Source organism: Rhinolophus sinicus, linkage group LG05 (assembly GCF_036562045.2).
Source record: "Rhinolophus sinicus isolate RSC01 linkage group LG05, ASM3656204v1, whole genome shotgun sequence".
Classification (NCBI taxonomy): Eukaryota; Metazoa; Chordata; class Mammalia; order Chiroptera; family Rhinolophidae; genus Rhinolophus; species Rhinolophus sinicus.
The window spans coordinates 93,533,496-93,548,825 of NC_133755.1; the positions used below are offsets into that span (position 1 = coordinate 93,533,496).

General features: G+C 40.0%; 1 protein-coding gene across 13 annotated transcripts in view; it reads right to left on the minus strand.

The window, feature by feature from the left end:
* ADGRF1 (adhesion G protein-coupled receptor F1) overlaps window positions 1-15,330 on the minus strand; it is a 43,691-nt gene that overhangs the window by 13,245 nt on the left and 15,116 nt on the right. For 11 of the 13 annotated variants that reach the window (XR_012496628.1, XM_074333046.1, XM_074333041.1 and 8 more), the window contains 7 exons: window positions 13,711-13,811; window positions 12,640-12,698; window positions 9,422-9,573; window positions 8,167-8,330; window positions 6,368-6,556; window positions 2,306-3,679; window positions 638-679 (listed from right to left, as the gene is read on the minus strand). Coding sequence is in view for 12 of the 13 variants with exons in the window: in XM_074333046.1 (XP_074189147.1) it covers window positions 638-679; window positions 2,306-3,679; window positions 6,368-6,556; window positions 8,167-8,330; window positions 9,422-9,573; window positions 12,640-12,698; window positions 13,711-13,811 (2,081 nt within the window). In the remaining variant the exon portion in view is untranslated. Of the gene's footprint in view, window positions 1-637; window positions 680-2,305; window positions 3,680-6,367; window positions 6,557-8,166; window positions 8,331-9,421; window positions 9,574-12,639; window positions 12,699-13,710; window positions 13,812-15,330 lie in introns of those variants that run through there. The other 2 variants (XM_074333047.1, XM_074333048.1) reach the window with 2 other exon arrangements.

The following is a 15,330-nucleotide window of genomic DNA, read 5'->3' on the forward strand; positions in this document are numbered from 1 at the left end:
CTCCTTTGCATTCAGGGGTTTTGTGTACGTGCAATAATTGTGCCAATTATAAAATATTCTTGTTTTCTTATTGAAACAAAGTCAATGGGCTTATTGTCTTTACTGCTCTCAACAGAATTGCTCAATGCTTGGGAAAAATAATAAAACAGGTTCATTTAAATTTTTTTCTATTATCTTTTACTTACATTGTTCATTCTTTTCAGGAATTTTATTTAATTTTAGAAGCTATTTAATATTTACTATATAAAAACTCTAGAAATACAGAAGTAGGTGTGTCTTGCAGCCTATTCTAGTGGATAAATTAAAGGAGAAAAACAGAATTCTCCCCAAATAAAACTACTTTTGCTCTTGAATTATTGCCAAGCCATAATATAAAGTAGAAAAATTAAAAGTAAAACCAATTTCCCTATTTTTCTATAATGTTCATATTATATGTTGTAATTAGTTTATATAGTTTATTATCAGCAGTGAGTGTTTAGTTTCCTTGTCTCCTGGCTGAGCCTGCCTTTTGTAATATTATAGAATTTTATTACAAAAGTACACATAATATAACCCTCCATATGACTAAGGGCTCCAGAACTGATGGGGACGTGTTGGATGCCTGGGGTTGGGAATAAAGAGAAATGAATACACATACCTTACTGTCCAAGAGCATTCCAAAACATAAGATGAAAAAACCCTTCAAAAAAAGGAATGCATCACATGTATTGTCTTTTCCAGAAAAGAAAGCACTTAGGTGTAATACTATTCGATTCTATCACCCAACATTGAAGTGATTTTCTTGTCTGTCTCCCTACTAGACTGTGGGCAACTTGAGGCGAGGATACCATGTGACTTCCTCAATGCCTAGCATAACACAAAGCATTCAAAAATATTTTTCATCAAATGCATAAATAAAAAAAGTATTGAGTGGATACAGTTTTACTTGCAGGCCTTCATTATCCCCTTTGGGTCACCCAAACCCAAAACAGATAAATTCCACTTGCTTCTGTAGCTTAGCCTTTCTTTAGAACAGGCATTAAGTAAACATTTACTAAACATCTGTGATGGCAGCAGGCACTGAGGTCTAACCCTAAGGCCAGGCAGAGGGAGTTGACCTCTATCAGCCCCCTTTCCATCAAGTCCACCCCTTGGAGAACCTTGGCAGAAGCATCCTTGGACCTTGAAATCCTCCTCCCAGTCAGAGAACCCTCAGTTGGTGCCTGCCCCCAACAGAAGCTCTCTCAACCTGTCACCATTACGTGCCTACTGTCCCTGATTGCCATCTGTACTGTCACCTAAACGTTCCCTGATAGGCTAAAGTGGGTGGAGAACCAGCTGCTTTTAGGAGATACCTACTGGGCATTCGCTCTGAGCCCGGCACTGTGCTAAGTGCCAAATTATCTCATTTAATCTTCATATGAATTCTATGATATAGGCAATAATATTATCCCTGTCTAACAGATGAGAGAATTGAGGGACAGAGAGATCAAGTGATTTGGTCACACAGTTGATAACATGACATAATTGAACTCCTGAGCTCAAAGGTTTAACCACCACTTCCCTGACTCATAGCTTAGAGATGACGCAGCAAATCATCACTGCAGCAGGACTGAAAGCTTTCTTCCGGATTCATCAAAACCCAAGGATTACTTTGTCCATCTAGCCTCTGAACACTCTCTGATTGTGGCGTGTAAAACCCATCCTTTGCAGCAGGAGTCAGCAAACTTTTTCTATAAAGAGCCAGTCACTAAATATTTCAGGTTTTGAAGGTCATACAGTCTCTGTTGCAACGCTCAACTCTGCTGATATAAGGAAAGCAGCCATAGACCATATGTAAACAAATGGGTGTGGCTCAGTTCCAATAAAACTTTGTTTACAGAAACAGTGCTGGCTGGAGTTTGCCAGCTTCTCCTCTACTGCACTCTAGGGAATTTCTTTGCACCACCATTCAGAGTCCACCAGTACTGTTGATTTATTTCCCTTCCCCTGTGTGCTTTTACAGAGGTCTGCACAAGAGAAAGAGGACTGAGTCAGCAGCAGAGGGATAAATGTTAGTTATGTGAACTCTACTAGATTTAAAACCCTGGAATGGATTGCTGAAGAAGTCTAATATTCTGCTTCAATATGAGAGCAACTGTTGGAAAAATGGGTCTTTTTTCGTTTTGTTTTGTTTTTTCCTATTTACTGTTGCCAGGCAATTCTAGTTACAGTCCTGCTGGAGGCAAGGAGATGAGAAAGCTTCTGAAGTGGTCCTACCAACCTCAGTTCTCTGTAATGATTCCAATCACCTTAGGATATGATAGGCTATTCTGATTGTTCTCACCTGGGATGCATTGAGCAATGCAAAAATAACATGCCACACCACATTCTGGCTGTCCACCATCGTTCCTATGCCAAAGCCCCAGGTGAGCCCCAGCAGAGGGGTCAGGATGAGGAGGCTCTTCCCCACGCGGACGACAGTGGCCTTGTTGTCCTGACTCAGTCTTTCTCCAACAGCGGGCCTCCAGAGCTTTGTGAGAACTAAGAGCACCACAACCAAATTCACAGCCACAATGGTCAGTGCAGGAACAGCCAGGGCCAAGAGGGGTTTGCTGCCACTGGACCAGTTAAGCCAACAACTGTCCTTCCTTCTGTAGCCATTATTAGGTTCTGTGACTGCAATCGTGATGACGGATATAATGAGCGGACACCCGTAGCCCAGGCAGAACCCGACAGCCATCATCCAAGAAATGGCCATGTGATGGAACACGAAGACGATCCGGTAGGCCAGCAGGATGCCAAGCATGAGCATCCAGAAGAACAAGGAGAGGTAGAAAAAGTGCGTAAAGAACACTGCAGCTATGCAGATTCCAGAAGGGTTTACCGTCGCCTTCACATTGGCAGCAATAATAAACCAAACATCGGCAATCAGAAGGCAAAGCGCTATGTTCACCATGCAAATATGACGTGTGTGCGAGGTTTGGCTTTTCTTGACCTGCTTCCAAAACAGAGCCTCAATGATCAGGCATAAGATGAGACTTCCGATGGATAAACCCAGTCCCACAAAGGTGATCCATTTCACAACAGGAGTGATGGCAGGGGGGACAAAGGGTGACATCAGCATGGAGAAGGAGGTCAGGTGAGTACACCGGCACATCACCGTGTCTGCAGTTTCATTCACGAGGTGGCAGCCTGCATCGTCCCATTGCAAATGACTGAAATCCCAAAACACACAATGAGGCTGGCTCAAGTTTGAATCGATCTTGGAAAAAATCAGGAAAATTTCATTTACGGAATAGTTTTGGATAAGCGTGGATATCACGGGCCCATTGACATGATCATTTCTGTTTTTAGTAATGGGTAGAATGTTCCCCAGGGTCAACGAGGCCATGCTGATAATAGTTTCTGGAAGGGACCTCTGGAATTGGTCGGCTCCAATTATCACACGGCCTCTGACGGGAATGGAGGTATTTGGGGGGAATAGGTCAGTCTGATAGTTGTAACCTATCTTATGTTGGCTTTCAGACACTGGAATTCCTTTCCAATTAATGAATTCCCGAGAAAAATTCAGAGGCAGGGCTGTTGGAGGTACCAGAACGCTGATGTTTTCCAGTGTCTCTAGGAGCTGTGAGCTGGCATGCTTTTCCTCCTGCAGTAATATTGTCCAATTGTTTACTGACGCTGGATTAAGGATGTGGTCCGCAATATTGATGACATCCTGAAATACAAGGATGAGCGTCAGTTCACATTTTGAGTAAACAAGTAACAGCTCTAGCAGTGGTTAGTCGTTGGTCCTAAGTACAGGGAATTTGCCCTGAGAATTGTCTCAACTGAGGAGCCCATTAAAATCCATCAATGAAATTCAGCAGAGTTGCTCTGCGCAGTGGAAGCTTTGAGTTAAGAATCTTGGGTGAGCAGCATCATGTAAATTGTAGAGTGATCACCCCACGGTATTCATGTGCACGGCAGGATTTCAATATGGATGAGAAAGAATCCGCAGTTGAGCTGCGGCGGTATCCGCGTTTCCTTCCTCCTGACAGCATGACTACTCAAGCTGCAGCTCAGAGGGCGTGACGTGACTTTTAACGGCTTTCCCATGTTATGTTAGTTTTTGCTAACATCAGAAGTTCTAAACTCATGTCATGGACGTTCAAGTTTTCATTCACGCGTATTTATGGATTTTGTTTACTAATGGAGAATATAAAGTAAAACTCCATGAAAACTGGACCCAACCAACAAGGAAGTATTGAATTTTTGTGGGTTTTTTTAAGGGTCGGTCTTAATTTTTTTTTAATTTATTGGGGTGACAATTGTTAGTAAAATTACATAGATTTCAGGTGTACAATTCTGTAATACATCATCTATAAATCCCATTGTGTGTTCACCACCCAGAGTCAGTTCTCCTTCCATCACCATATATTTGATCCCCCTTACCCTCATCTCCCACCCGCTTACCCTCTGGTAACCACTAAACTATTGTCTGTGTCTATGAGTTTTTGTTTCTCATTTGTTTGTCTTGTTCTTTTGTTGTTTTTGGTTTATATCCCACATATCAGTGAAATCATATGGTTCTTTGCTTTTTCTGTCTGACTTATTTCGCTTAGCATTATACTCTCCAGATCCATCCATGTTGTCACAAATGTTCCTATAGGGTCGGTCTTAATTTAAGAGATTCCATTTCCAAACAAGTACTTGAAAATTGCCAGTTCCTCCCTAAGGACCCTTGCTCTTGCTTAAAGCTCTGGTTCCCAGGTATTCTGCTGCACGCGTCTGTCACTCTGGCTGAGTCTTACCCTAACCGAGCCCTCTGTGGCTTCTGGCCCAGAATCCCCCAGCTCGTTTCTTCCACTGCCTCCAGGAACCTTTGCCTCCTTTTGGTTTGTGTTTGCCTGCTCTGTGTTTGCTCTCTATTTAATTTTTAGCTTTTTGGTGTCATTTTGTTATAGTTCTCTCTTGCAAACAACACGTAACCAAACTTTAAAAAAAAAAATCTGAGCACCTTTTCTTTGATTCAGGGAGTTCAACTTATTCATATTTTTAATATTTAATGTCATCTCTGACCTAATAATGGTCATATTATATAGTTCAGCATAATTGTGTGATTACATAGCATTATACATTATATAATCAAATTTCACAAAATAGTATATATATTAACATAAAAGGCATACATCCAAAATGTTTGAAAGGATATATAACACATATTTATTGAGTACCTGCTACATGTGTCATTTGTCATTCTTCTAGGCACTAGGGTGATAACCTGAAATATAAACCGTGGCTATTCTAGGGTGACCAGATCACAGATCACTTAGTTTTCTTTTTGCTTATTTGTGTTTATTTCAGTAACCAAGTCTTATTTGTGTAATTTGAAAGTTAATTTTTAAATATCCAAACCAAAGCATGAATTTCCTAGCCAAAAAGAGGGAGTTCTTAATATACACACTACTAAAGTCAGAGTTTATGGCCACAGGAAAGAACAACTGCAGATTGTGAACAGATACTAAAATTTGGCACCTGCGTCACACAGTGTCATCCAGTGCAGAGGTTCATCCCTTCCTCTCAGCCGGGTGCTGCCCTGCCAGGCTGCCTAGAGGCTGTTGTCTGTTATTTTGAACTCACATAATTGATCCCATGAGTTTCTCATCTACTGCAGAGGAAGAAGTAAAGCTCACACAAACTGTTACATGGCTCTTCCATCTTTTTCAATAGTTCTACCATCAACTCAGTCCTTTGTTGTTCTTCCTGCGAGATAGGGCGTTTATCATGGGCCCTTCAAAACCCTTGTGCGCTGTTGGTGGGATTGCACATTGGTGCAGCCACTATGGAAAATAGTACGCAGGTTCCTCAAAAAATTAAAAATAGAACTACCTTATGACCCAGCAATTCCACTCTGGGGTATTTTGGAACATTACTCAGCCATAAAAAAGAAACAAACCTTACCATTTATGACAACATGGATGGACCTAGAGTGTAGTATGTTAAGTGAAAATAAGTTAGACAGAGAAAGACAAATACCATATGATTTCACTTATATGTGGAATCTAAAGAACAAACAAAACAGAAACAGACGCAGATACAGAGAACAAAGTGATGGCTACTAGATAGGAGTGGGGTTACAGGGCTGGATGAAAAAGGGGAAGATATTAAGAAATACAAATTGACAGTTAAAAAATAGTTACAGGGATGTAAAGTAAAACATAGAGAATATAGTCAATAATATTGCAATAACTATGGATGGTACCAAGTGGGTCCTAGACTTGGGGGGATCACTTCATAAGTTATACAAATGGCTAACCACTATGTTGTACACCTGAAACTAATATAATATTAAATGTCAACTGTAACTGAAAATTTTTTTAAATAATAAGAAAAAGTGGGTCCTTCCAGGACAGGTAGACCATACCTCCATTGTTGAATTGGACACCCTGAAATGGCTTGCCAGTGACAGGGATGAGACATTGCCCAGAATCGAAACCACTGAAGCCAGATTCCCAGCTGTGGTTGATGGGTTTTGCTGAATGACGACTGAAAGATTTTGCACCAAGGACGACATGGCTGCCTCAGTGGCATTGCCTGTGATCACACTGAAATTCTAGGAATAAAAATGGTTAACTTCTTAAAACACAACAAAATGCTTGTTTTTCATCTAATTTAAATCAGATTTATTGGCCACAGATCACTAATGTGTACGGTGCCTTATAATGTACGATATTACATAACAATGTAACTACAATGGCTGTTATTCAATACTTTCTATATTCCAGAGCTATTATTTTGTGCTAAATGCTTTACCAAGGACTCATTGATTTAATCCTTACACCAGCCTTTGAAAGAGGTACCACTATTATTTTCATTTTATAACAAAGGAAGTTGAAACTTGAAGGCATTTATTAAAAGGCATTGTCATATAAAGTATCCTAATTATACAGGAACTGATAGTGAGATTCAATAACTTTCCAAACAGTGCCCAACTAGGAAGTGGTAAGGTAGGGTCTGCTGGCACTAAATTCTGTTATATCCACTACATTATTCTGAAAAATCCTTGTAGGATGGGAAGATAGAGGGACATACATGGAGCTTTGGCTATATTTTGTCACTGTATTTAGAGTTTTACTTCTTCCTTGAAGCTCCCATCTGCTTCCATTACTCTGGGCTACCTTGGAAGTCAGCCAAGAAGGGATATTACCTTATGGACAAAACAAGTCAAGCCACGAGCCCAGATCCTAACTCTTTTCCTTTTTGCTCTTCTCAGCTGACAGTGCTGTTGTCTGCCTGGGGCACCTAGGATGTGACTGCCCTCACCCTCATGCCTTCATATGGACAGTGCAAGGAGAGACCCCAGCAGCCATCAGCTCCAATCTCCCTCCCCAGTTTACTGATAAGGAAACTGAGGTCCAGAAAGGACGAAGTGAACATTACACAGTTTTGACAAACACTATTCTGAGGTCCCTACTGCAATAGCAGAGTTTCTGGCCAGGACAGAAGTTCTAGTCAGTGGAGATCTACTTGGAGAACTAGGAGTCCCAATTTGCTATGACTTGAGTTCTAACTCCTCACCATTTGCTTCCACCTATCTGCCTTGAGTACTTGAACCTTCCAAAGAGAGCATCATGGGGAGGTCACAGCCCTAGACTGGGAATCAGATGACCATGTTTCTAGTTCAACATTATTGCTACCAGAGGACCAGTCTGCCCCTTAGTCCTTCATTTCCTAATCTATAAAAGGAATTTGGTAAACCAGATGACCCTTAAGCTCCTTTGCAGTTCTGTCATTCTATATGGTTCACCTCTAGGTGATCCGCTCCCTGCCCTGGTTTCTGACATATGTACATTCTATTTGTACTAAGTCTATTGTTTCTGACTCACACCTTCACTTGGATCTCTGATTCCCAGGACTGCTGAGGCCAGCTTAGTTGTTTTACCATCTATTGTAGACCTCTTCAGTACCAATTCACTCCTCTGCGGTACCCTTCCCCAACCAAAACCATCAAGTCTGACATTTTCTGACCATCTGAGCTGCCACCTAGACTCTGCTATGTATGCCCATACTCCCTGGGTTTACAAGGGTCAGCTGTCACCCTCACGTTCTTCGTTACTAGCGAGACAAATGGATATGTTGACCCTTTACTTAGCCATGCTCACTGGGAGCTGCCCACTGTGAAACTCAAAATCAGGGCAAACCCGCAAGGTGGAAATGCTTTACCTTCTTCAGTTCTTCCAGCTGAGAGAGGACGCAAGTCTCCCTGATGACCTGCCACCCAAAGGGCTGGCACTTGGCCGTGATGTTTCCAGTATAGCCTCTGCTACAGGGAAAAGTATACTCATCATTCTTAAACCCAAATCCAAAGAAAATGTTGTTACACTGCACTGGAAAAGAAAGGAAACAGAGAGGGAAAACGTTTCTGAAAAACCGTAGAGCGGTGCTTTAGAAATCATATTTTCAGAGACAATACCCAGGCAAAATTCACAAGTAGGAGGAGTTTGTCTTTGGTGCCCAGCTTCATCCCTATCAGCACCCCTTTTCTCCTTCCTGACGCCCTCCCCTCCCCGAGGCTGGCTCTTCTCCCTCCAGGTGTCTGATCTGTGCCAAAAATTTTGCTTTTAGTGGGCTATTAACTAGTAAGTACGAGGTGAAATATTTTCACTCTTTAACAGAATGCTGGAAACCAGCAAATCTTCAAGACACTATGGAACAAAGCAGTAATGATATGGTCAAAAGACGGGCAGTTGCCATTTGCGGGCAACATGTCCTATTTTGTACCCCTTTACAAGCTTCTCACATTGTGACTAGCCGCTAGTTATTCTTGCAGTTGGCCCTTCATATTATAGTCTTACCACAATTGGGACTGGGAGAAGGAGAGCTTAAATGAATATCCATAAGAGCTGTGTTTTTTGTTTGTTTTTCCCATTGTTGTGTCCTAAGGGCCTGGACATTGTAAACCCTCAGTAAATATTTGTTGAGTAAGTGTTGTTGAAATCGGCACAAATTTTGATAGGAGAGGTTTAAGATTGAATGTAAAGAAGTAAAAGGGAAAAAAATAACTAAAGAAAAGAAGGTGTGTGTGTGTGTGTGTGTGTGTCTGTGTGAGTATTAAAGACCCAGATATGTGCATTCTTGCCTTGGATCCTTGGATGATGACATGGATATTGGCAGCCCCAGAGACATTTCAACATGTGTACCAGTAACCTATTACTGGATCATTTCAATCACAGCCTGCAGCAAAATCAGTCTTCCACAATGTTTATAGAGGAGATCAGGTCACCGATTAGTAAGGTTCTGAACTAGTCAGCTGAAACTGAGTTTCGTCATAAATAGCTGCCTGCCTGTTTCTACTGAAAGTCATTGTTAGAATAATTCTGTATCAGTGACATCTCCAAGCTACCCCCTGCAGACATGAATGAGCTACTAATTAAAGGACACCCCTATCCTAAGCAGAGGACAGGGAAGCTAGTATTACCTTCTCCAAATATTCTGAAAGAGTCATCTTCCAGTGGAAACAGCTTGCGAAGGCCTGCCTTAGCCTTCCCAGCCACCCATTCCATGGCGGACAGCAGGTCAGATGTGCTGCTGGAGCCAACAACTTCATACCCAGCAATGATGTTTCCATCTCTGTGATGATCATGTGGAAAGGAAAATGAGATTCATTTATTCAATCACTCAGGGACTACTCTGTGTGTACGTGGCATTGGGTCCTTAGGAATAAATCAAACAAGTTTGGTCCCTGCTTTCCTGGAGCTTCCATTCTAGTATAGAAGGCAATGCAAATAAAAAGCAAGTAACCGCGACATATAAGTATTTCTATAGTTATATGTATATATTTTTTGTTAAGTGTTATGAGAGTCAGGTACGGTGATAAGAATAGCAGGTAGATATGGGGCCCACATTAAATAAGACTGGTCAGGAAAAGCTTCTCCGCGCAGCTGTCTTTGCAGCTGAGGCCTGAAGAATGAGAAGAAAAGGCCTGTGAGGCAAAGACCGCTGCCCTAGCATGTCTGCACATTCGGAGGGCCTGAGGCAGGAAAACGTCTACGAGTCTGACAAATTTAAAGACTAGATGGCAGGTCAAGAATAGGCTTCTCGATGACTAAAGGTTTGAATGCGGGTTTTAAGTATCCCAGGTGAGAATAAATTAAGAGTTGAATGAAATCAATTTAAGTTAGAAGACAAAAATGTAAACAAAGAACTGGCATCACTAAAGTTCAATAAACAAGAGAGAGATGGGTAGGAGATGACATTAGAGAAGAAGCCAGGAGCCAGACCATAAAGGACCTTAGAGTGTGAATTTTATTTTTCATTAAAAGGTTTTATTCTTTATTAAAAGTCAGTGGAATGATCCAAGGTATTGTTTAAAATAATCACTCCAGCAGCTGTGTAGAAAATAGACTGAAGGCAGGAAAGCAGGGAAGGAGAAAGACTAGTTAGGAAAGAAGTGATGGTGGCGTGAAAGAGTTGGGTAGCAGTGCACGTGGGAGAAGTGGTCAGACTCAGGTCGTGTTTGAAGACTGAACCAGAGGAATTGCTAATGGAGCAGGTTTCAGGTATGGGAGAAAGAAACCAATCAAGAATGATTGCAAGGAATGGAAAAGCAAAACAGTCATGTAATGGAATATTACTGGGCAATTAAAAGAAAAAAAACACTGATACTCAGAAAAACAAGGATGAATATCAAAGACATTATGCTGTGGGAAAGAAGCCAGACACACAAAGAGCTACACGCTAGATGATTCCATTTATATGAATTTCTAGAATAGTCAGAACTAACTATTCTGATAGAAATAAGATGAGTGTTTATTTCCAGTAGGGGTCGGCCTGGAGATTGGCTGGAAAGGGGCACAGGGAAGTTTCTGGAGTGTGGGAAATGTTCTGTCTTGATAGGAAGTGGCTAGTGTAAGCATTCGTCAGAGTTTATTAAATTGTACACTTAAGCTTTGAGCTTATCACTGTGTGTACATTATAGCTAATGAAAAGTTAAAGGCTGACTCCAAGGTTTGGCTCCGTACAGCTGGACAAATGGCACTGCTTAACTGAGACGGGTAAGACAGCGGAAGGAGTCGGTTTACGTTTATGGAGGCGACTGGGAGGACCCCATTTGGGACACATTACATTTGACATGCCTACTAGAAAGTCAAGTGGAGACATTAATAGGCAGTTGGATATTTGGGTCTGAAGTTTAGGAGAGAAGCCAAGCTCAAGAAATACGTGTAGAGACCACTATTAGTATACAGATGGTGTTTAAAATCATGAAAGCAAGGGACGTTACATGTATTAATTAATTCTGTAATAGCTCCATGAGGTAAACACTGTATTATCCCTGTTTTGTAGATAAGGGAGCTGAATTCCAAAGAGCGGTTGGGTCAGGAAATTATTGATTGATGGATTAGCATAATCTCTGATGCTCCAAAATTCAAATTCTTAATCACCAAATTGAATTACCACTCACAATATATAAACAAATCTAAATACCCTTTTACGTCTTTGTGTTGATATGGCCCTTTTATATAGATTTTAAAAAGTATTTTACTACCTATTATTTCATTTTATTTAATGAGGTTAAATCAGGTTCCACAAGTATTAACAGTCCTGTTCAACAGATAAGTAAACTGAGACAGTAAGAGATTAAGATTTACTTTAAATCATATATGTAAAGAGTAAAACCTACATAGTTGTATTTTATAGACTTATGCCTAATAGAAAACCAGGACCATGGAAAAGAAAAATATGAATATTGAATACAAAAATTATTGTGATTGAGTCTCAATTTTGTCTGAGTTTAATGACAGCAAAGTCAAAAAGGAAAATGATTAATTATACAGACTTTGATATAAGAAAAAAAAAGAAGTGGTATTTTTCCTAGCATTGAATTTTTTTAAAACTTATAGATGTGGACCTTGATTAAAGGACAATATAAGGACATGAGATGACTAGAGGATAACTTCCAGGACAATATATTTATAACAAATGCTATTGAGAATTTCCAAAGCTGTGTTCAAATTAACTGTGAACAAATTATGTAAGAAGTCAAGTTCTCTGACCTCTAAGCCACTTCCTCTATCAAGCCAACTATAAATAGTTGCTAATCAATGCACACATGGCTAACTAACCAAATAACTTTTGGAATTAAAGTGTAAACAAAAGGATGATTTACTAAATATTGCTTTATTTGCTGTAGAGAATGACTGCAGGGTTTTGAATTATGGTGCATACATGGTATCTACACAAAAATATAATATTTACCCAAGGCCTCCCAAGGCTTTCCTTCTGGCTCCCAATTATCAACACGATACCCCACTGTGGTTCTGGAAAAAGAAAACCCATCCCTCTACAACCCACACCCTCATCTCCACTCTTTGTCCTTTCCCGTACATACACACCAGTATCCCCTGCTTCCTTGCAAGTTCTGTCCTACTTCTGGGGGTTTCCAATTCTAGTCTCTCCATCGCTTCAAGAATGCCATTCAATATTTAAATTCCTAAATTCATTTAAATGAGAATGAATGCTTTCTTCTTCAGAGTTTTTAAAGCATCAGAGACTTTTGTCCAATTTTCTCAAAAATCTTACTTCAAAGACCAGTTCTGACCTATTTCCTGTCGAAGACACTTGGCAACAGCGCTAGGTATTCTGTAGGACTGAGGACCAAATCTGGGGATGCCCTTCTAAGGGCTTTGTGTTACTTACCGAAATTGGGTGACGCGAACTGACTCAAAACCTTGAATTCTTTTGTATGCTTCTTTAAGCTTCCAAGAAAACAAACAAACAAAAATAAAGCAGTGCAATATGTTGATCTTTGTCCCCATACAAGAAAGACATTTGAGCAAAAAATGGATACACACAATAAATAAACCAACAGAAACACTGAGCAAAGAAAAGACACAGCATGAAGTAGTTGCACATTATAGAAATACAGTTAAAATGACAGTTGGGAATGTACACACACACACACACACACACACACACACACACTTCATTTTTGAGATTGTTAATAAAGACTAAAAAAACAACTGCTTAGACTTAGATGATGAATTGGGTGCCGAATAATATAATAAATTTACCTAAGCTCTATTTTCTCCTTCCCCAAAATAAACCATTAATTTTTATAGATACTTACACTAAATCTACCTGCAAAGTATTTGTGTGTGTCTTCCGTTGGAACCACACCTGAACCATCACCCTAGGCAGAGGCACACTGCTCTAATTTTATGTGATTTCATTACGAAGTCCAGAATCTTGCTCAGTAACTCTCTTTAGCCTCTAACAAGAGAAGCTTCTTTATGGAACAAATTTCAGATGCTGGAAATTGAGCTTAGATCATAAAAAAAATTTATTTTGACCAGTAAAAAACAGAACATAATCAAGAGGGCTTCACATAATATTACTCACGTAAGTGAGCAAAACTGAACACAAAAGAAATGAAAAGGATTCAACTGCTAAATTCTCCTAGGAAGAAAATGTTCAAAGTACGTCAGTTGTGGGCAGAGTGATTAACTCTTATGGAATAACCCACTGAAAATGAATAATTAAGAATATGTGGGGGCGGCCGGTTGGCTCAGTTGGTTAGAGCGCAGAGCTCTTAACAATAAGGTTGCCTGTTCGATCCCCACATGGGCCAGTGTGAGCTGCGCCTTCTACAACTAAACAAATAAAAGTTTTTTTAAAAAAGAATATGCATTAAATAAATATGTTGAGTTAAAAACATCTGAACTTAAGTTTAGCCAACAATTTCTTATGTGATAAGTAGAAGGTACTTACTTGAATTTCAATTCCAGTGGCATATTTGGAGTATATAGCAGAAGATGAATTCAAAAGGTCTTTTGTAAATCTTTCATTAATTTTGAAAGTGCCCCAGACCTCTATGGGAAATTCAAAGACAAACAAACAAACGAAAAATAGACACATAAAAATTACTCAGCTGATTTAATTATAGCATAAAATTACAAAAGTACAATTTGGAGCCCATCTATTCAACAGCAGTATTTCAATTTATTTTTATAATGAATGTTCACCTAAAGAAATATAGGCAGCAAACAACCAGAATATTCAATTGTGGATTTGGAACGTAATGGGATGGTAATCAAAACAACCTTATATGTAGATAAATGTGTGGCCACTCATACGTGGTTTAAAAAGGTAGTCACTTAACACTGAAATAGATCCCCATCTAGGCATTGAGTTTAAACACTGTTCCTGTTAAAATTTTCTCAAAAAAAAAAAATCACTACTTGCTAACTCCAACATACCCTTGCTTTCCCCTCGCTAGTGTTTTTCTGCACTGGGACAAGTGGTTCCCCATCTCCATGTGGACAAATCCTGTTTATCCATCATTCGGGGCCTCGTCAAATGCACCTCCTCTCCAAGGCCCTCCCTGACCCCCAGTTGCAAAGAGTCTTTCCCTCTTCTAAATTCCTGTAGTGCTTTATCCACAGCTCCCTTAAAGCCTCTTGTACCTACACATATATTTGTGAACACATGGTCTGTATATAGGTCTCCGCTCTGCTTAGGGAAGCCTCTTATGAGTATAATCACTGTCTGATCCACTCTATATCTCTGGGAGATGGATCAGACATGGACCATCTTTCAAAAGGTAGGCTTTCATCAACATTGTTGAGGAAATTACGTACATTGTCTTCTTTCCTGTATTAATATCCTCACCTCCCACATAGCCTGCTAATTCACTGATAGCAAGAGAAATGCGTCATTGTGACCACCACCACCCAAATTTGTCTCAGATCTGGGTATAAAGATGGTGTTTAATATATACATATTGCCTTAGCCTAAATTGCTGTGGTTCTGGGAAGGGGATCCAAGGATACCCAGGAAAGCTGTGCTATTTTGGGTCTTCCCTCACTCTTTGCTCAGCTCTACCAAAATCGAGAGCTTCAAGCCTTGGAGCCCATGGCATTTAGCTCACCTCATCATCCACTGTACATAAACCTAAGTCAATAGTAGCTCTTTCCACTTCCACTGGTTTCCTAACCTAGACTTTCAAATTTTGTTTTGGTGTTACATCAGTATAGATATTTATCAGCAATTTAGGGCATTTCTTTCAATACAATCACTATGCATTCCTCCTTGCTTTCCTACCTCTCGACTTCTCTTTTCTGGAAATTGATGTGACAAAAAAGGTGAAAAGAAGGTCAGCAGAAAAATTATATTTACTCAAGTTGTTCTCTTACTTGGAGTTTCAGTGAATTTTTCTAAATATAAAAAAAAAAAAGAAATCATAGAATTGTAGATCTGAGCTGAATGTATTTCAAGGTTGATGTGTTGCCCAAACATCAACTCGCATTTCTGAATTTTCTGCATTTATGCAGCCCTCTGTCTTGCCAAGCCTAGCAGGGTATGTGATCACTGCCCTTCAATCTCCCTGCA